A 22836-nucleotide genomic window follows, 5' to 3' on the forward strand; every position below is an offset into this window, starting at 1 on the left:
AAATTGTCCAAATATTTAACTGGAACTTTACGTAGCAACCACACACACAATCTAGGCAGCAGAATGAACTCATAGGCAGACTCATTTGCTCAGCGTTGTCCACATAACCAGCCCAGTTCTCATGTTTCTGCAGGGTTTTACAGTAGTGGGCTCTGTTCCCACAGAGGCTGCTTTCATTTTGAGGCGCTTACCGTTACTGCGGGCAGCCAAATTGGCGAGCTCCACGTATCTCACATAGCTTTGGCGCAGTTCTCTTCCTGAAGCGTTGCGCCAGCCCTGCCAGGCAAACAGCAGCTCATCATAGTCTCTGGACTCAGCCATGATCTTATTCAGGTCTAGAGAAAAAAAAAATAATGGAGGGAACTGTCAACTGTACAATACAGTACCACAGACCAACCAGAATCACACAACTTATACAATCAATCACTCCACCACTGCTTGGATCTGGATTTTTACATTATAAATAAAGCACTAGACTAGTAATAGCTGTCAGGTTTCACTATTACATTTGATTTATCTTTTTTTTTTTTTTTTTTTTTTTTTTCAAATTTTTCCCATTTTCTCCCCAATTTACACGGCCAATTACCCAACCCACTCATTAGGACTCCCCCAATCACTATTGATGCCCCAACACACCAGGAGGGTGAAGACTAACACATGCTTCCTCTGATACATGTGAAGTCAGCCACCGCTTCTTTCCGAGCTGCTGTCGAGCAGCATCACAGCGCGCTCGGATGAAAGCGCAGCGCCTCGGTTCTACTACATCAGCTCACAGACGCCCTGTGTCCCTGGGGGGAGAGCGCCATCTACCCACCTGGAGGGAGCAGGGCCAATTGTGCTCCCTCTGAGCGCCGGCAGCTTGATGGCAAAGCTGCATGAGCGGGGGTTCGAACCTGCAACCTCCTGCTCATAGTGGCAGAGCTTTAGAGCGCTGGACCACTCAGCGCCCCTTTTGATGGATCTTTATGCCAAATTTTCACAATGAGATTTTATTAGGGGACTAGGACTGGGCGATATTGCCCTAAATATTATCACAATATTTCAGGGTATTTTTGTTTCGATAACAATATTCTTGGCGATATGACATAACATTTAATTATTTTTTTTTTTTTATAATTCCACAAATATAACACTGCATCACAGCGACTTTTAACGTTTTATTTAACACATGTGTAAACAAAATAAATTTATGCAAAAAAAGAATTCTAACACAAAACCAAAAGTGCAGCATATTTAGTTAATGCATAAAAGCTGCAAACAATTAAAGGAATATAAATAAAATACATAGTAGTCCTGATGAGAGCCAGTTTCATCATAACGTTTTTTAGGGTCTTATTGCATTTAAAATGATATTCAAACCATTTAGCCAATATATGCCACTGATAATATTATAATATAATTGTATAAATTTGCATTTACACACGACGCATGCACCCTTTTACCAAGCAACAAAATTTTAAATATATTAAATATCCTGATATTGGAATTGGAATATATATATATATATTCCAATTCCAATATCAGGATATTTAATATATTTAAAATTTTGTTGTGTATATATATATATATATATTTTGTGTATATATATGTATATATGTGTATATATGTATATATATATATATATATATATACATACACAAAATATCCTCCATAAATAAAACACAAATAAAATTAAACTGCTGTTTCAAAACAAAGCCGATATAATAGCTCTTTCACATTAATAGTAATTAATTGCTAAGAAAAACATAATGAGCTACACTGAAGTCAGGAAACATTATTCAGGTCATGTTCATAGTTCATATATTGTATAATAAAATGTAAATGAAATGGCCTAATTGTAAGCTTATGCCAGTCAGTAAACTCACCCGGATCAAGAGGTAGACAGGTTCCATCATCTTTACAGACTTTAGCTACACTGTAAGTCGTCTCCATGGAGGCCAACAGGTTGTTGTACTAAAAGAGTAAAAAAACATGATTGGCACAGAAATTGGTACAAAATAAAGATATATATGGTATAATTTACAAATTCAAAATACACTTTCCTTCGTACTTAAAAATACAATCTGACATGCCAAAAGTTAATGGGACAGAAGTATGCATATATATATATATATATATATAGATAGATATAGATATAGATATATTGTTCCAGACTTGAGAATTGCCACACCTATAAGTTGTGAGGTGTTATCCTGTGAGTGAGGTTGAACACTGGTCAGCGTGCTCATGGCAAGGTAAGATGAGCAGGTGATTCCCTTTCCCGAACATGTGTGTGAGTATGCAGTACGTAATAATGAATTGTCCAAGCAAACAGATAATAAGCAGGAGGTACTTTTTTTATTACGGGACATGGCAAAAGTCACGGGACATTTATATATAAAGCTAGTTTCAGGTCTGTCTCATGACATTTCACATGTCAGTGTATAATACTCTATTTTGTTTTGACTGGAAAAGCCTAGAAAGAGAATGCACTGATCATACTGTTTTACTCATATTTTGTTCCAACTTTCCAAACAACACTGCTCTTGTCTTTCTCCTCTTTCTTACCTCCTTCAGGTCATCATCAGAGAGCACAGCTCTCTCTAGGTCACTCAGTTTCTTCAGAATCCTCTTCACTGAAGAGTCCTGGAAGTCAGAGGTGTCGTACTTGCGGGCCTCCAGTCCGTACGTCTTTGTGTGATTGGCCATCTCCAGGTTTTTCTCCAGCTAAAGATACAAATTCAGATCAGTCATATGAGGTACATCAAATAAGCGAGAAGAAATAAGTCTACTAGTTAGTAGACTAAATTAGTAAATACATTTTTACAATAATTCTCTGTAATTTTGCTAGGTGGAAAAAAAATAAGAATAGACTTATTTTTAAATGTCATGATTTAAAAAATACATGTATTTTATCCAAAGGAGTCAAATGTATTGACATTCATTACTCTGTATGTAAAAGTATAGATACCAGGGTTTAAAATACTTCTGTAGAAGTTAAAGCATCAACTCAAGCTTTTTACTCTTTAAGTAAAAGTGTAAAAGTACTGGATTCAAAACTACTAAATACCTAGTATAAAAGTAAAAGTAATGTAAGTAAAAGGCAGGGTCCTATAGTGCACTACCCTCCCTCCCCAAAGCACATTTTACTAAAAGTATGACTACTAAGTATAATGAATATATTTGTTCAATTATTAAAATGTTAATGTTCATAATATAATTTGGGATGCACTAGGCTCCTCCCTGTTTCAGCTGCATATATGCTCATTGAAAATGAATGTATTTTAGTAGAATGTAAATATATTAAAGAATGTTTCTTGTTGGAGTGTGGGGACGTGACGTGTGCAGGTGTGATGGATCACAGTATAAACCAATAGGGTGTCAGAATGGTATATGTTTAAACTTCTCTACATCCAATCACAATCAGATTCACTCTATCTGGATGGAGAGATTTATCTGGATAAGGGTTTTATTGAACGATGAGAAGCCGGAATTAAAAAATTTGAAATGTAATAAAAGTAACGAGGCTATTTTTAACATTTAAGGAGAAGAAAGTTCAGATAATTAACTTCCCCTGAATAAACCAGTTATTAAATATGTTTGGAATCTCACCATATTCTGCTTGTTTGCTTCATTGATGTTGGTGTTGTAGGACCAGGAGGCCTCAGTGTAAGCGTTCCAGACAGTCTCTGCCGTGGAGTTGTACTCAGCCAAGAACTGTTTTGCCTGCGCCTCGTCAGTTATCTTGTCAGCTGAGAATAAGGAAGACATGATATATTCAACAAGTACATTTTTACAACAAATACAGTATATGCCTTTATAATCAAAATGTGCTTACTATTCTATTTACATTTGTTCAAAGATATGTATCCACACAGTTAAAAAAAAGTAGATAGTTAAGCAGCTTAATCAGCATTTATCAAACTCAAAAAGATATAATTACTGTAAGCATAATAACTAAAAGAGGAAAACATTTTCTGATGAACAACAGCATCTTGAACACAAAGAAAGAAAGACTAAAAGCATCAGAGGCCATCGGGTACCTTGTAAGACTGTCAGATAAGACATTTGTATAAGAGTTACTTTCCTAAGTCTGCTAATCACGTGTTGCTATGGCGTTCTCACTCCCCCAGCTTCTGATTGTCAGCACCTGGTCTGTGTTGTATATATATATATATATACCCCTTTGTTTTCTCTGTCCGTCGCAGAGTATTAAATTTAGTTAGCTAGCTCTCCTACAGCACTGACCCATTTTGACTATTCTGCTACTCTTCTGCCGTGCCCTTTAACTGCTGGATTTCCTGTGTATGACCCCATTTTGCCTACTACACTCTGATACGTTCTTTACATTAGCTGCCTTTATGTTACTGACCCTGCCTCTCTGTAACTATTCCTAAATTGTATGTTGTATGTTTGATATCTGCGAGTGTCTGTCCCTGGTTTGGCACAAAAGAATACATTAAAATACTGTAATTATTGTTTGCAATAACCGTTCATGCTTTAAATGTTAGGGGACATTAGGACAAAATGCTAAATTATATCTAGCCATACACTGAAATGAGTTTCACTGTAAATTATTAGTTATTAATTTAAGTTATTCTTCTTCTTCTTCTAATATAAAAACCGTAGCTTGCACTTACAGCCTAAAATACTATGGACAGAGACTTAATCATTATGTGAAGTGTCCAACTGAAAATCCAAGAGAAAGTGGCTAGATTCTATATATTACTTTTTACAGTCTACATTACATTATAATTGCTTTTGACTGGTGTTTAGTCTCACAACATATTAGCAAATTGCTTGACAAATTCACATTTTACCTTTAAATATTACTGTTTTCTAAATAAGTAGCAGCTGTTTTCATAGGGCACCCCAAGATGCATTGGTTTCTACAGTTTTACAACGGAACATCGTCAAACTGTTATTTAGTATATGTAAAAAAACAGGAATGAGTTACAGTGTAAGCAAAGCCAAGATAAAAAATGAATAAATAGATTGAGTCCTGCTTTCTAGTTTTAAATATATATATTGTATTTATATTTATATTTATATTTATGCTTACCAACATCTTCTGGGTAACCTTCTGGAACAGGTGGCATCCAGTCAAAGTCAGGCCAGCCCAGAGTTTCTCCAGTCAGCCTGTTCTGTTCCTCTAGCCAGGTGGTGACGGGTAGAAAATACTCCATCAGGGCGGCGGCGTCCATCTTATTTGTGCCCAAAGCTTCTTGCAGCACTTCAGTCCAGGGCTTAGAGGAGCCAGCCTGCAGGACTTTCCTGTCAAACACAAGTTTCAGAAAACATTCACCTCCTAGAAGCAATCAGTACTGTTTGTATTTCACATTAGTATGAGTTTGGTAGAGACAAAATCAGGTCACTGGATCAAATTAAACAGGCAGGTGTAAACACTCACAGGTCTCATCATGGTCGGATTACAATCAAACACAAAACACAATTACAGAGGCGCATCTTTGCAATTAAACAGTCGTTTGCATTTTCTGATGAGGCTTGTTTCACCACATTAAGGAGATCAAGAGTCCTCACCATTCAACCGCTGAGAAAACAGCCTGAACAGCTCAAGATGCTCAAGCTAGTTGAGCTGGTTGACCAGCTTAGGAAACATTATAATTATTTGTAGCAATTAAAATCCAGACTAGAGTCATAAACAGTTCAATTACGTAGCACTGGATGGTTTGTAACACAATACACAACTATAGGTCAATCTAAGTAAACCAGCTTCAGATGGCAGCTGTAGCCAGTAAGTAAAAGTATAAAAGTACTGTTTTTTAGAACTACTTAAAGTATAAAAGTAAAAGTAATGTAAGAGGAAAAATGCCATTAATGACAAAAGCTTAGACTGCACCACAGGGGCTTATAGTAGAAGCAAAAAGTTGACTAGAAATGATTACTCCAGTAAAGTACAGATTTCTACTTAAGTACATAAGTAATGTAATGAAGTATTTGTACTGCATTACTTGATACTCAGTGTAGCGGCATTGCAAGAGTCCAAATCTGACCCTGTACAAGTAGAACAAAACAACACATGCATTAAAGACTAAGTACAAAGAGTGCTTAAAATATTAACAGCATAGGAAGCTGTATTTTAAGATTTCTGAGCTGAAAGTTAGTATTTATTTAATTTCCTCAACAATAAGCTATTTGCCAGTCATCACATGAATTGTCTTTTTGTTGCAGGATGAGCTCCTTCTTATGGTGAATTCTATTCTAAATGCACTGCTGACGGGAGTAATGCTATTTATATATATTTATATATTTTTTTGTACTTGTCTTTCTTTTATATTGGGGAAAAAAGAAAGAGACAGAAAGAGTTTTTTACTAATCTAAATGCATGAGTGCTGAGATATTCAGAGAAGTGGTCTTATTTATTTGTGCAGCTTTGATATTTAATTTCATTGTAGTAACTTTTGTTTAGTTTGTATTCTATAAAAGTGAGTCGCGACTTGAAAATGAAACTATTACGTGTTCATTCGTTTATCCCGGGAAAAAACGACCTGCTAAATTGTCAACATGCTGATGTCAGAGGCACCAGCTTTTACTAACCAATCACTGTCGAGATTTAGGAAAAACTGAAACCGAAACTAACCGAATCAAATGAACACAATGTAACATAAACATAGAACAAACCTACTTTCTGATTAACAAAAATGCCCTAATCTCATAGAGAGACCTGGATTGTCTATTTTACACGAGCTTCTTCATTTTTACGATGCCAAAACCTTCAAAAGTGCTGAAATAACGTTCCCACAACATTCCGACACCAAGTAAACAGCGCCATGGCACTGCTGTTTCAGCTGTACTGTTCACCTGTTCTGAGGTAAAACAGTCCCAGCGACCACTCTTCTTGTATCTCAGGTAACTCAGGTGTGCTGGTTTTAAGGGCGGTTCGCCGCTCTTTTTTCTAGTTTAAATGCGGTTACACAACTAAAGTCCTGAGTCTGAAGATAAGGAATGACCGGTTTCAGGGTAAGAAGACTGCTGACCCACCGGCCTGCGCCGCTCTCTCCGGTCCGGGAGCTCCACTGGACGGTAACGGCGCTGAGAACCGCGGAGAAAACCACCGCAGCGACACAGAGCCGCCGCCGCCGCCGCCTCCAGAGCCAGAGCCGCGGATACACCCGCCGCAGCGCGCGGAGCATAATAACAACTACAGTTACAGGAGGAAGAACAGCGGAAATAGCGCGCGCCTTCACGTGCTTTTCAGACCCATTACAAAATGTAATCTGATATGTTTGTCCATCATTTATCAGGTCAATTTTCTGACTGTTTTATGATAAATTCAAATATGGAAAACTGGGTGTAAAAATGTATTGTTTAACTCTCTCCATTTAGCAAAATATTGAAGACGCAATTTATTTCATTTAACCTAATGTATATATGATTTTTTATTTTTGCATCTTGTAACAAAAGTAGGTTGGATTATACCTTGAGATTTTCTCCTTAAAAATTCTGAATTCTTTTGATGGACAGAAATGAAAAAACTAAATCCTAAAAAAATAAATAGATTTTTTTTTCAAGTAACACTGACCTGCCTTGATGTTTTATACTCATTGTAAGATGTAATGTTTCTTGGGGTAGTGTAGCATTTGTCGCTTCAGTTTTCTGATCATTTGAGCATAAATTCCAATATGTAAATGAGGGTGTAACTTAAACTTTAATAATTAAAGTCAAAAACTTAATTTTTTAGTGTTTTTTTCTCTAGATAATGTAGTTCGCCTTTCACAAGCAGAATTATTGATCTTTGTCAAAATCTAGAACGATTATCAGATCTAGAAAAAAAGTAGGTTGTATTATACCATCCTGCATTTTGTCATAGTGTGTATTTGATATATAGAAATCCTGAAGTTTTCTATTCAGGCTTTTCAGCTCTTCTGGTTGAGTACTTACTCTAGAACTGCTCCAGCCTGGGTAGATCTGTAGATATCACAGGTGTGCAGTGGTCCAGTGTGTCCAGCCTCCTGACAAAGCTTCTGATGAAACTGGAACTGAAGAATGAAGCTCACAAAGTACCTACAAGATAGAGGATCAGCTGAATTATATAATAATAATAATAATAATAATAATAATAATAATAATAATAATAATAATAATAATAATAATTCAGTGACTGACAAAAAAAAGTAATAAAAATAGTTAAATATGCAAATAAAAAAGTTTTAACAAATAAATACAATGACAGATTATAACAATTAAAATAACTGTGCCAGTGAAAGTAAGAATAATTGTTTCCTTCAGAGATTATATAGTAGCAAAAACTGTAAGACATTTAACTAGTAATACGTTATACTCACATTTTAAATACAAAATAATGTAAACAAGAAAAAAAAACAGGTAATAAAATCGAACTATTAAGTTAGTAATCTCACCTGATGTAAGGAGTATTTCCTGGGATGTGGTATTTTGCTCCAGGGTCAAAGTGTTCTTCTGTGCGTCTCACTGGTGGACAGATTCCTTGGTATTTTGTCCTAGGTACAAAAAATATGACATTGTTAATATTAATTGACGTATCCTTAATAAAAAAAAAAACCTCAAGGGAATAAGTGATAAACATTTTATAATTTTATCTTTATCTTTTTACAGATCATCAACTAAACACTCCTTCACTTCTTTTTTACAGTCAGTGTAAAATACTTTATTGGACTATTTCTAAACCCTGTTTACACCAGGTCACATTATGTAATCCTGATTCTGATAAGATTTTTACTACATGCATTTACTCCTAGTAGTCAAATTCATCTCCAGTTAGTTGAGCTGAAACAAACATGTGGCTCAAATGGGTCTCAGAACACCTCCTGAAGAGGTTTGAGTGATTAGACTTGTATCTTTTTGTATTTGTATGTTTTTAATTGTGCATTGGGAGTGTTTACACCTGCACCCTTTTTTTGTTTAGTAAATAATTCCATATGTTTTTCTTCAGAGTTTGAATAAGTTTAATATTAATCTAAAATGCAGACATTTTTTTAAAGAATGAAAAAACACTGAATTTAGTTTGTTCTTTAATTCTTTTGAATGGTACCGTATATTAGGGAACTAACAACTAACAGTTTCACTCATCTGTACACGTGTGTAACTGTGATATATCAATAAAACAAAATAACATTTGATTTAATATCAGAATTTACCTGAGATACCACCACTCTGCATTGTATCTCTCAGGTGGCGTACGTCCACTGAACACACCCCAACGCCACTGATCAATGAGGTATCCAAACGGAAGGAAAGCTATCTTCTCCAAAGCCATTTTCAATAGGTAATTGATGTCTGTCTCTGAAATACATCACAGCATTTGTTGAATGAATGCATTATTCTTAGCAATAATTGGTTATTGGTAATCAATATACTATTGATCACGCCTTTCTTGTTACCATTATCATTAGGCAGAGTGTCCAGAAGGCCAATAGTGTGTAGATGTTTGGGTGTGGAGACAGAAAGAGACAGCACGTCTCCGACGGCTTCATGGAAGCCAGGGTTGGCTCCACGCCTGAAGCTAACTGGCTGGTCTTTGTACTGCAGGTAATACTCCACATGGCCCATCTCATGATGTACAGTGAAAAGCTGCTCCATAGTCACTATAGTGCACTGCTTGATCCTGTTACAGACAAATATATAACACATCAGACTTATTTATCACAGTACTTATTTATTCCAGCCCTTAGTAATGTAGAGACAGATCTGACAACAACATCGCACAAGAACTGTCTGGGTACAAGCTTTTGACAATAGTACTATTACCATCTGGATCAATAAGATCTCATGAAATGTCTACATGTACCACTAAACCAGTACCCTAACAAATACATATCATTTACACAAAGATAATTACTACATGTTGTACTACTACACTACAGCTTCAGTCCACTGGTTGCAGCAAAATACACTAAAGTTTTCCCTGTCTGCCATGTACTTGAAGAAGAATTGAGAAACCATTGGCACTAATGTAATCGGGTATAGATTATATACTGACCTTAATAATGACAAGTTTGAAGGATGTGTGCAAAATATTGGATGTAGTTACACTAAATCGTTTATAGAGTATAAAGTTTAAATGGGTGTCTAAGTTGAGTATATTAAAATATACAAAATATACAAGATATACTTCAAAAATATTATGATAGTGTCCATTAAAAACACACTCAAGAAACTTAAGATCTGACTGGTTTGAATATGGAGGGAACAAACTATATTAAGTTCCAGGCTTGGTACCAATGGGGGGGCATCATTAAAATAGTGTATGAATTTCTGAATAAATCTACACTGATGGGCATGGTGGTCTGGAAGTGAGGTGTGTTCAGGTATATATATGGTGTGTTTCTATCTTGGTGGTGGGAAATACAGGTGCTCCACTGACTGATTAAAACCCTGACAACAGTCCACAGTCAATGCACCAAAGTCAGAGCGCACCTGCCTCTTAAAGGGGATCACAACTGGCACACTGATTGGTTTATGTTTTGTTAGACCCAAATTACACTCATTATTAATTAAAAAAATTATTAATGCCTTTTGCACTTTTCAAGTTGCAGCATACCGACACGCCTAAATTAAGCTGAGCAATGCACAATTGAGGTCTCGCCTATCGCTAAAATAGGGCCCATAATGTTAAAAATGGCTAGTTATTGCACACACTTAGGAAACATAAACGAAATTGTCCAGAAATTTTCACAGAGAATAAAAAAGAAGACTAAAAAAGCTGCTTTTCTCAATATTGCTAGTTTTGGTGGGATTATTGTATCTAGTATTGTTTTTTATTTCTGCTTGATATGCATGTGTATTGTAAGATGTTTATGCTGGAATGCAAATTTAGTTGTGTGCTTAACACAGGTGCTGTCAGATTTGCTGTGAGATAAGTTGTAAATGTGTTTTTTTACCTGGCACTGGCCCTGTTTAATACACACTGTATAGATCATGACATGATCTTATAGTTGCATATGTATGAATATTTCTTAAGATGAGGTTGTCAGAATTAACAGAAAATTAAACACTGAATTAGAGCATTCACTTACATTACACCTCAAACCTATCCAGATTATTTAATGCTTGGTTTGCTATTGATAAGATGAAAACTTTATCTTTATTTAAAAGCAGTATTAGTGTATCCAAAGGGAAGGTCATTATGAATTCCTCACCTAAAGTCCTCACGGTTGTAGAAGTCCCAGGCAGAGGCGTGACACACAACCTCCCGTCCATCATCAGGCTTCTCCAGCATTGATTTGTCCCAGAACTTCTGTGGCATCTCCTTGAGCCCCAGGGATGTGAAGAACTCTTCAGCTACCCGGAACATATGTGTGGCGTTGTAGTTCTGGGAAAATGCAAAGAATAGATTCATTGTTCTTGAAAAGCTAGAACATGGCTTAACTCTGAATTAACTCTACACCTGGGGCCTCATGTACTAAAGGTGCGTACGCACAAAAAGATTGCGTACGCCGTATTTCACGTTCACGGTCAGATGTACTAAATTTGACTTGAACGTGAGAAAGTGCGTTCCCCCACGGCACTTTCGTTTCGGGCGTACGGCTTTTTTTTGTACGTATATATTGTGTTTTTGTCATTTGGCGACACTTAGTGGCAATGCATTGAAATTACAACTATTAAGACATCCTTTATGCACACATTGTAGTAAGCATTATTGGGTAAAATAAAGTAAATTAATGAGACAATTTCATTGGCTTACAGAAATAATCGTTCAACGTGTTTCCACTTAGCCTAGATTATATAAACATGCATAAAAGTTTGAGCTGGAGTTGTTGGAGATGCAGCGTTGGCATTACTGGAAAATATTGCTAATGGACGAATTCATTGAGAGCTCATTTTCCGTGACCATTATGTTTTTTTGGCCCATGATGTGACTGGCTTATAAGCTGTTTTAGATTTCCAAGAGCATGAGAGGATAAAAAAAAAAAGTGTGTGACGTGTGGCTATTTGGTAACTCATTTAAAGCATTTAAATGAAAGCATTTAAAGCATTCAGCGGCAGACTTGCTGATGCCCATAACACTATTTTTATAGTTCTACCCTATTTTGCACTAGTAGTTCATTCACTAGTTCATTCATCTACTGTTTACGTATCATTTGCACTGCTAAATTTAAATTATTATATAACTGTGTTTGCACTTTCTGTATGGCGGACATCAGTTATCCTTATCCTTACTTTATGCACATCAACTGGTGTTCGCTGTCTATTGTGTTCAACTGCACTACCTCCATTTTACATCACACACACACACTAAAGACTGTACTTTTATAATTTCATTTTATTTTTTATTTTGTTGTATTTATATGTATCATTTATATATATATATTTTTAATCTTTTTGTAACTTTGTGTACTATACACACCTGCTGCTGGATGTCAAGAATTTCCCCTCAGGGATCAATAAAGTATCTATCTATCTATTTATTATCCATCTAATAATAATAATAATTATTATTATTATTATTATTATTATTATTATTATTACATTATACTCTGCGTAATTGAGGGAGGAGACATGGCAGGTGTGATGTTTTCGTGCATTTGCGCTTGATTTCAAGTTGATTGTGATGTACTAAGAGAAAGTACGTGGGATTCTGCCTACGCACGATTTGATAAATCCGGATTTTTTTGTGCCTACGGAACTTTTCAGATCTGAGCGTACGGAACATTTTAGTAGGAAGTCCACGCAAGTCTTAGTACATGAGGCCCCTGGTCTGAATATATCACAGTGTACAACTTAGCAAAATTAAAGTTCAAAATTTTACATAAAGCATAATTCAACTATCATATCTACTAAAGGTGTTCACCCAATGTTGATGAAATTATGCTTTCTTCTTATAAATGAATACAGGAATACAGAATTTATGTATTGAGTATAGTACAAAATATTTACATACATACACTTCTTGTTCTTGTAACTTACAGTGCAGTAAGTTATAAAAAAAGTTGCCAGTAAAGGACTGCAAAATTACAGTAATTCAGTGTGGAGAAAGATTAAAGCTTTAATCGTTTAATATCAAGAGTAAATGACTTAAACTATTTTACAGTGTACTACAACTTTTTTAGAGCAGGTTTTGGCATGAATAAATACTTTAATTATTGTAATTATTCTTTACAATAATATTATGTCATTTAAAAGTACACTAAAAGTACACCTATCCATACACTGTAAAAATAATTCACTGTAAATGACTGTAAAATACTGGCAGTAGAGACACTGCAAAGTTACTGCTGTTAACAAAACAGATAAATAAGTTAAACAAGCCAGAATATGTTTTATATTTTATATTCTTCTTGCTTAGATAAGAACTTTGTACATCTTGGCTGCATTTTCTCAGTCAGCTTTATGACATAGAGTCACTTAGAATTCAGGCTTTCAGTTAACAGCTGTGCTGAACTTGCAAGAGTTCATCGCTTTAATTTCTTGCCTCTTAATGTTTGTTTGAGAGCATCAGTTGTAAGTAGCTGTGAAGAGGTAGAGTTACAGGTATACAGTGAATAGCTCTATTTGAGTTATGTTCTAATGCAGATTATGAAAAGCAAGAACTACTCAACTAAGTAAAGAAAAAATACTGTAACAAATGAAGATCTGTCAATCAGAAAAAATTTAGTGCATCCATGAAAAACATTATGATGAAACTGGCTCTCATCAGGACTGCCCCAGTAAAGGAAGAGCAAGAGTTACCTCTGCTGCACAGGATATGTCAATCAAAGTTACCTGCCTTAGAAACCCCAAGTTAACACTTTTAAGTTTACTACATGATTCCTTATGCGTTCCTTGGCTTACCTTCTCAACCATGGCATTAGTCACATCCACATTAGGCTTGTCAGGGAAAGGAATCATCATGTTATAGATGTTATTCCAGGTTTGTGACCACATATTACCTGCAGATAACCAACACACATATATACACACAAGATCCATAAGGATATTTCCTTGTTAACAAATCTGATATATAGATTTTAGTGCTACACGTGAAGCACAGGGTCCAGATTAGGAACTGACCGAGAAGATGGGCAGGGATGGGTCCTTTAAGATTGATATACTTTGGACCGTAGAAATCGTAGAGCTTGCGTCGGACGAAGGCGTGCAGGTTCTGGTAAAGCGGCTGCAGTTGTTTAAACAGGTTTTCTAAGTCCTGCTCAAAGGTAGGAGACTCGTACCAGGAACGCCAGTAAGCACCCGTGTCATCAAAACCTGAAAAAAACATTGGTATACTGGTTTATTTGAAAGCCCATTGCCATGTCTAAAAAAAATGCGGAAACAGCAAAAACTGTGTGTGTGTGTGTGTGTCTGATAGAATTGTTGCTTCTTTGGCAGTATTTCAGGTTCTCTTTTGCTCTAAATTGAGCCTAATACAGATACTATAGTGAATAGTTTGGAAAAAAGTAACAGTTCATGTGATGTCAAAAAAGGCAAATCCAAGATCCTTCTCCATTATGCACCTTGTCTCCTTATATTATATTATATTATATTATTTTTACAGTAATATTTTACTGTCTTTCTCACTGTCTAAGATAAGAGAAATATATTTATCTCCATAGAGAATAACATGCTTACCATCCATAACAGAGGCGTTGTTGCTGAGTTGGACAAATTCAGGATAAAGGTCCTTGAGTGGTATCCCAGAGACGTTGTGCCAGCCTTCCCAGGCATACAGTAGCTTCTTGTAGCTCTGGGAGTTAGCCAAAATCTCCTTCAGCTCTAGATATAAAGAAAAAATGTTTACATTAATGCTGTGAATAATACTTTAATTAAGATGAAAATGTTTGTGAACCATTTAAATGTTCAGAATGTTTCTAAAATTGCAGGAAATTAAACATTACTTGTTTTGTTTACAGTGTTATTTACACTGCAAACTTTGAATTGCATTTTCTTGACTTAAAATGCTGTATCTGTATCTACTGGAGTTTTATTTTTACTTCACTACTGAACTTAAGTATTAAAATGCTGTATCTGTATCTACTGAATTATTATTTTTACTTCACTACTGTACTTAAGTATTAAAATGCTGTATCTGTATCTACTGAATTATTATTTTTACTTCACTACTGTACTTAAGTATTAAAATGCTGTATCTGTATCTACTGAATTATTATTTTTACTTCACTACTGTACTTAAAGTACTAAAATGCTGTATCTGTATCTACTGGAGTATTATTTTTACTTCACTACTGTACTTAAGTACTAAAATGCTGTATCTGTATCTACTGGAGTTTTATTTTTACTTCACTACTGAACTTAAGTATTAAAATGCTGTATCTGTATCTACTGAATTATTATTTTTACTTCACTACTGTACTTAAGTATTAAAATGCTGTATCTGTATCTACTGAATTATTATTTTTACTTCACTACTGTACTTAAGTACTAAAATGCTGCACTCTGAGAACTTTCTGTACTTTCTATAATAAATACATAACACAGTGCTGACTTTTACTTTCAGTACTTTAGTACTAAATTGTACAATAAACTACTGGCTAAAATGCTTAGTTACAAAAATGTTAGTTAACTGTGGAGCTTAAAGAACACTTCAACTTCTACATGTGCAATCAAGTGTGAGTCTCTAGTACTTTATTTGGGTCTGGAATTAATTCATAATTCAAATATGAATTCAAAATATGGATTATACTCTACTCAGATTATATATAGGAACGTGAAATGTTTTTCGCAGTGTATGTTCAGGACCCTGGCTCTGTATTTACGGAAAAGGTCAGCTTGTTTTGTTTGTGTTGTGCCAGTTAGGACCGTGGATATTCATCAGGGCCTCTTTAAGTTAATGTTCCTGTTCCTGTTCTTTCTTTTCTGTTCAGGAAATGCACTTCTGTCTCTTTCTTGTGTGTTTCTTTGCTGGTTTGCATGTTAGACAGACATCACAGTATCCAGAGTGAAAGATTGGGTAGGTGAAAGAACCACTAAACCCTAAAATATTTTTTTCCATGAATAGCTCAAATATGTTCCTTTGAAGTAATGAAACATACCAGTCCTGCTTAATTTCTTTAGAAACATTTCCTAACCCTTCAAAAAACGCTATTATTGTGGTAATGTTTGCCTCTATTATCAGCTCTCTATAAGGTTTAGCTCTGCTGTAGACGCGGTTGATGTTTCTCTGTACTTTGGTACGCAGATACATTACAATATACAGATCAGTCAACTATTAATACCGTCCCTCTGCTGACGTCCAACCATCCAACTGCTGCTGCAGCTCAGCCAATCAGCTCTCCCTCCTGCCCTGCTTCTAAATCTAAACCCATACATCATCCAGTGCCCCTCCCAAACTACCCCTGCCTTGTTTTATCCTTAAATTTGAGCTGAGTCAACTAAAATCAGGTGGTTTAGTGCCCCTTTAAAAGGATTCAGTTATTAACTCTTATCTGAGTTAATAAACTGAGGTTTCTGAACTGCAGCGAATGTTTACTCACCAGGTTCCAAAGCCCAGCACTCCTCTGGTTTAGGACACACTTTTGCCGTGGAGTAGATGTTGTCCATCTGACTCAGAATTGTGTTGTACTAAAGATAAAAAACACAGACAGATATACAGTTGACTTCCTGTAGAATAGAGAGACAATACATTTAAATAGAACTGAGTTTAACCCTCATATTGATAAACACAAATAAATGAAGGCCGTTTTACATAAAATTGGACTTCCCAACTACTACTCAACTACTTTGAGTTATGTAAACATTTGTGGTCATATATAAAGTACATTATATGTACTTTATATATATACATTCACTGTTTATGTTTTTTGTGTTATATAGCTGGAATTTGATATTCTTTTGTTGAAGTTACTTTTGTTATAATATTTTGTTTATATATTATTAAGCTAGAAGCTCTATATAAGCCCATGTTAGGTTTTTGCCTCTACCTGCACTGTATTTTATACTATTTGCAGTTTGTGTATAGTTTTTTTTTTGCGCAAAATACATTTTTTAATTAAAATTAAAAAAGATTGAGGAAACAAACTTAAATAAACTAATCCAGGCTACCCAGTGATGCTGCATCAGTATATTTACTAGTGATAGGGAGAAGTTGTATGAACATGTTTTGTGTAATTGGCCTTCAATATGGGTATAAAATGGAATAAAAATAGAAATAGAACCTAATAGAAAAAATAAATTTAATATATATTAATATAAAGTGTATTATGATCATGCATAAGTCATTGGACTGTCTCTGTGTACAATGGGTTTGTGGCTTTTGGATAAAAGTGAACCCAGGTTGATTCTTTAGGGTAAGATTGTTCTTAGTAAAATATATAATTCTACAGTTTTTACGATATTGGCACTGTTCCACATATATAAAATGCATTTAGTGTTTTTTAAATGTTAATCCACCACAACAGCTAGGTCACTGTTAATCTCTGGATTAAATAGAAGCCCAAAAAATGAAGACCAACCCTCTCTCTCTCTGCAGTTGGGAGGTTGGCGGCTCCGAGCACATTGATCTTCTTTATGATTTTTATGAGATCTGGATTAGTGAAGGTCTCCATAAGAGCGTCAGGAAAGGTGGCTTTAGCCTTCTTTCCCCAAGCCTCTGTAAATTCTTGCTCTATCATAGACGCCTGGATCTGTGAACACAAAGAGCAGTGAGAGTGAGTTATACACCATAAAACAATCAGGTCTACACTGCAAAAAATCCATTGGCAAAAACTAGACAAAAAATATACGTTAAGACATATTTCTTAAAAAAAAGCAATTGCAAAGTTTTAAAATGAGTAAAGTAAGACTTAAATCAAGCTAAAACCACAGATTTTTTCCCTTAATTTTGGACACAAGAATTAGAGTACGTTGATTGCTGACTTTTGCGCTCATTTTGAGTTCATATTTCTTAAAATAATTAGAAAATTCTGAGTAAGACTGTCCGGGTTAGCACCCGAACATCCCTTTCAGACAGCTTCCTCTTACAGCGTCCACAGTTAATCCTGTTGGATGTGGTTGGTCCTTCTTGGTGGTGACATGCTGACATTACCCTGGATACCGTGGCTCTTGATACACCACAAAGACTTGCTGTCTTGGTCACAGATGCGCCAGCAAGACGTGCACCAACAATTTGTCCTCTTTTGAACTCTGGTATGTCACCCATAATGTTGTGTGCATTGCAATAATTTGAGCAAAACTGTGCTCTTACCCTGCTAATTGAACCTTCAAACTCTGCTTTTACCGGTGCAATGTGCAATTAATGAAGATTGACCACCAGGCTGCTCCGATTTAGCCATGAAACCTCCCACACTAAAATGACAGGTGTTTCAGTTTCATTGTCCAACCCCTGTATCTACATTATGTCAACCACACATTGATTTTTTAATTTAAAACAATGTTTTTTTTTTTTCTCCAATTTTTCTCCCAATTTAGCTATAGGCCAATTGTCCCACCCATTCAATTGCTAGTCAGCTATATTTCCCCTATCCCTCCTCCAACACATGTGAATTTAGCCTCCACCTGTTGCTCTGTTGGTTCTTATACATCAGCTCACAGATGCCTTGTGCTGATCGACATCATCCTAGAAGTGTTGAGGGGAAAGAGCGCCATCTACCCACCCAGAGAGAGCAAGGCCAATTGTGCTCTTTCAGGGCTCCGACAGCTGATGGCAAGCTGCATGACCTGGATTCAAACTAGCGATAAATTAATGTAATTTAAAAATCTATTATAAAAAGTCTAAGTAGTCTCAAGAAGAAAATCAAGAAGTGCAATTATATGTGATTAATCATTAAACCTTATCAAAATTACTGTGATTATTTTCTAATTGGGCTTCATATTTATTTTGTTTTACTGAGATTTAGCCCCACACATTCACATTGTACTGTGCCCTCTTTGACTGCCCTGTAATCTGTAAAACTGAACTGGTAAATGCATAGCCAGAAGCCCTGCTAACACCAGCTACACTCATAAGTCCTATTCACTGACCCAAGAGAACTGCTGATCCAGCCGTACCCTCTTCACATCAGTCAGAAGGAAATAAGTGACAGTCCATAAACGTTAACTCTGACCTCTGAGTTCCTTAATATCTGATTACTTCTCACCCTTATGTTTTAAATGGCCAGTGCAAGCGCAGGCTGTTAGTGCACACTGTTTATTTTACCTCCTGTTTCCCTTCTATACTGTAAGTGAAAAAGGATTAGGAAGAATACAATCTTTCTTCCCGGTTTCCTTCTTATGTGAAAAAATATAGGTGTGTTCATTTTTTTAAGGAGGCCTAATGACTATAGTTAAGTGATGTTGGTTCAAAACAAAAAAATCTGAAAAAAGTCAAGTGCTTAAGGTTTGAGTTTGGTTTAAAGAGTTTTTTCATTATTTTAAAATGTTCTGCATTGTGGATTAATATTAAAGTTATCCAAACTATGAAGATTTCTTGTTTCTTGTGTTTGAAATTGTGTTTGAGAGCATCAGTTGTAAAGTAGTGAAGAGGTAGAGTTGGTATACAGTAAATAGTCCTATTTGAGTAATGTTCTAATCCACCTCTAAATCTAACCCTAACCCTAACTACTCAACTAAGAAATGACAAAAAAAAAACTTTAAGAAATTAAGGTAATTCAATCTGAAACATTTCAAAAGCTTTGAAAGTATGCTCAAGTGCAGTTGCAAAGACCATCAAAAACTTTATGATGAAACTGGCACTCATCAGCACCACCGATAGAAGCATCTAAATGCTTCACAGAGTATTTTGGTTAGTTTAACACTTTTAAGTTACTACATGATTCCTTCATGTTTCTTCATAGTCTGGATGACTTCAGAATTCTTTTACAATGTAGATAACAAAACAATATAACTTAATATAACTTAATACTTAATAAAACTTAAATAAGCAGTACTGTATATGAAACTGCTGAATCTGAGTTCACTCAGATTACATATAAATATTTAGAAATTATTGTTTTAAAATATAATACAATGTGTAAATCTTCAATATCTTATACTGTGGTATTACTGTGTATTATGCAATTAGGATGCAGCCTTATGCATGTATGTATAATACAGATTTTTTTTTTCTCAGATTCACATTCACCAACATGACTTCTTAAATTAGTTAAAAATCTTTTACTTTATGTAGTAAGTTATAATAATAAGCCAGTTAAGCCAACATGACATTTTTTATACTAAAATAGATTTACTTGGTTAATATTATAGTGTTTAGACAATGTGCAGACAGCATAATTCTGCATAAGTGGTCTTCGGTAGCAACAGAACATGTGGCAACTTGCTCTTATAGCCTTAAACACTGAGGCCGGGCAAGCACATAGTCAGGTATGCAAATAGATGGTGCCAAAACCCAATGAAAAAGGTTGCACTGCCCAAACATAAATTCATCATCAACCCCCAAAAAGGCACTCTAAAGCCCCACACCTTTACTGACAATGAAATCACATACCTTGTGTGCAGAAATTGTAATGTAAATAAATTTGATTGTATCTACAATAAATAAATTTGTCTAGTACAAAGCTCATTTAATTGCTTATTTTAGGCTTTCCTTTCATTAGTATTACTAGTATTACAATTACAATTTGTTCAACCATCAAGATTTTTTTTATACTCAGTAAAAGCTGAACTAAAATAAATTAGTCCAGTTAAAACAGTAATGTTAACACAACTCGCACGACAGATTCATTATATATTAGTGGTAGCTTGCTCTTACAGCCTTGAACATTGAGACCAGGCAAGAATACTAGATTGTTTTCAGGTGTTTGTAATGTACTTATGTATATAAACCACTCTGTTCGTTACGTATGTAGCGAAATATTTTCCATATTTACCCGTGATAAGCTGAGTGATTTTCTTTCTGTTTATATTTACTGTGTATGACCTGTGTTTGCTCTTTTGATTACATTTTACATTACATGCTGTGGCCTTCTGTTTTGTTTGTTTGTTGAACGCTGTTTATGGCTTTTGGTTTCGTTTTTGGTTTGTGATTCGGCTCTGATGTTTTGGCTCATTTTCTATCTGGTTTGGACCGAAGCTTGTTATACGACTACTCTCTTTGTTTACGTGCCCTGTAATAAAGCCTCTTTTTGTTTTTACCGTGACCATCTGACTCCCGTCTGTAACGTTTGTGAAAATGATGACTACACACTGTTACTGATTTTAATACTAGTAATGATTTCATAGCTGGCATCTGTAATTATTGCTGTCGTTTCTGCCTCTGAAGCGCCCTCTCAGGTTCAACTGTGCTATAAGTGTGGATGATGTTTTTGTGTACGTTGGTACCTAGATACATCATAATATGCAAATCAGTCATTCAATAATACTGCTCCCCTTCGTGACGTCCAACCATCTGCATCTCACCGCTATCAGAGGCACACTGCTTAGCCCAATCAGCTCTCCATTGTGCCCTGCCTTTAAACCCATACATCACCCTGTGGCCCTCCCAAGCTGCCGGTCCCATTTTTACAATAAAAAAGAAAGTACACAATGTATAAAGTAGCCTGAGGAGAAAGACTACACAGTTATAGTAATTAACGGAGGAAGCATGGGTCCAATATTTTATATCTTAAGCTTGTTTTTCCGCTTTATTGTGTCTTCAGATAGAGGCTCCACATCATCAGCAATTTATACAGGCCTCTCTCTCTCTCAGAGCTTTATTTTTAGAGGTTAATTAAAAGGCGTCTTGATTGATTCCAGCAGGCTCTGCTATTTGATCTGGTGCAGTAGTTGACCACTTCCACCGCTCACTCCACAGATGGAATTTTATACACTTTGCCGTCTGTGTATGGGGGGTGCATGAGTATTGTTGGCCTGGAAGTGTATATATGGCATGGGTGGGTACCAGATTTGTTTATTTTGGTGTACTTTGCCTGCCTTCTGCCATATGGTCCATCTGATCAGCACCTGCTGGATCTGTTAGAGCACTGAGAATCAGCTTTCTTTACCTCACATGTCCCATACACTCTACTATATACAGGGGTTGAACAATGAAACGGAAACACCTGGTTTTAGACCACAATAATTTATTGTGGTGACGGACAGTTCTGGTGGAAACAGGAGAGTTAAGGTGCACAATGAATTCTGCCGTGATTTGGGCAGCCGTGGTTTTATGTTTTTTTGGATACAATCCGGGTTAGCACCTGAACATCTCTTTCAGACAGCTTCCTCTTACAGCATCCACAGTTAATCCTGTTGGTCCTTCTTGGTGACATGCTGACATTACCCTGGATACTGTGGCTCTTGATACATCACAAAGACTTGCTGACGTGCACCAACAATTTGTCCTCTTTTGAACTCTGGTATGTCACCCATAATGTTGTGTGCTTTGCAATATTTTGAGCAAAACTGTGCTCTTACCCTGCTAATTGAACCTTCACACTCTGCTCTTACTGGTGCAATGTGCAATTAATGAAGGCTACTCCAATTTAGCCATGAAACCTCCCACACTAAAATGACAGGTGTTTCAGTTTCATTTTCCAACCTCTGTATATATAATATACTCAGTGTAATGATGTGTGAGCACTGTGTGTATTTGCATGTACCAGGATAAAATCACTATCACCACCACATGCAAATACAGTGCCGGTTAAAGTGGACCAGTCTGGACACACCTACTTCAAGAAGGGTTTTCTTTTTTTTTTCTTTTTTTTTAGACATAATTATTTTTTTTATTTCAGCAACACTTTATATTGAGTGGTACTTGCCTATTAAAAGTATAACAGAGTATCAGTAACACATTAACAACATACCAGTATAGTAGCAGTAGCAAAGTTCTTGAGGATGCGTTGTTAATGCATTACTTTTTTATTACTAATTACCAATTTATTTCAGTAATTTTCTAAACCCATACATCACCCTGTGCCCCTCCCAAGCTACCCCTCCCATTTTTACAATTTTAAATTAAATTTTGCTCTTTTTAAACTTTGTGCTGAGGGTGGGGTTAGCAAAAAATCA

At 35.8% G+C, this 22836-nt stretch overlaps 1 protein-coding gene across 2 annotated transcripts in view; it reads right to left on the minus strand.

Moving 5' to 3' along the window:
• Positions 1-22836, minus strand: part of ace (angiotensin I converting enzyme (peptidyl-dipeptidase A) 1) — a 42075-nt gene that overhangs the window by 13647 nt on the left and 5592 nt on the right. The window contains exons 2-16 of one of the 2 annotated variants that reach the window (XM_022669341.2): positions 17364-17534; positions 16386-16473; positions 14524-14667; positions 13969-14160; positions 13750-13847; positions 11118-11290; positions 9360-9583; positions 9117-9261; positions 8361-8459; positions 7882-8004; positions 5042-5253; positions 3592-3731; positions 2548-2706; positions 1866-1953; positions 192-335 (exon numbers count right to left, since the gene is read on the minus strand). In XM_022669341.2, coding sequence (XP_022525062.2) covers positions 192-335; positions 1866-1953; positions 2548-2706; positions 3592-3731; positions 5042-5253; positions 7882-8004; positions 8361-8459; positions 9117-9261; positions 9360-9583; positions 11118-11290; positions 13750-13847; positions 13969-14160; positions 14524-14667; positions 16386-16473; positions 17364-17534 — 2200 coding nt within the window. Of the gene's footprint in view, positions 1-191; positions 336-1865; positions 1954-2547; positions 2707-3591; positions 3732-5041; positions 5254-6981; positions 7097-7881; positions 8005-8360; positions 8460-9116; positions 9262-9359; positions 9584-11117; positions 11291-13749; positions 13848-13968; positions 14161-14523; positions 14668-16385; positions 16474-17363; positions 17535-22836 lie in introns of those variants that run through there. The other variant, XM_022669342.2, reaches the window with a different exon arrangement.

This window comes from Astyanax mexicanus, chromosome 15, assembly GCF_023375975.1.
Source record: "Astyanax mexicanus isolate ESR-SI-001 chromosome 15, AstMex3_surface, whole genome shotgun sequence".
Taxonomy (NCBI): domain Eukaryota; kingdom Metazoa; phylum Chordata; class Actinopteri; order Characiformes; family Acestrorhamphidae; genus Astyanax; species Astyanax mexicanus.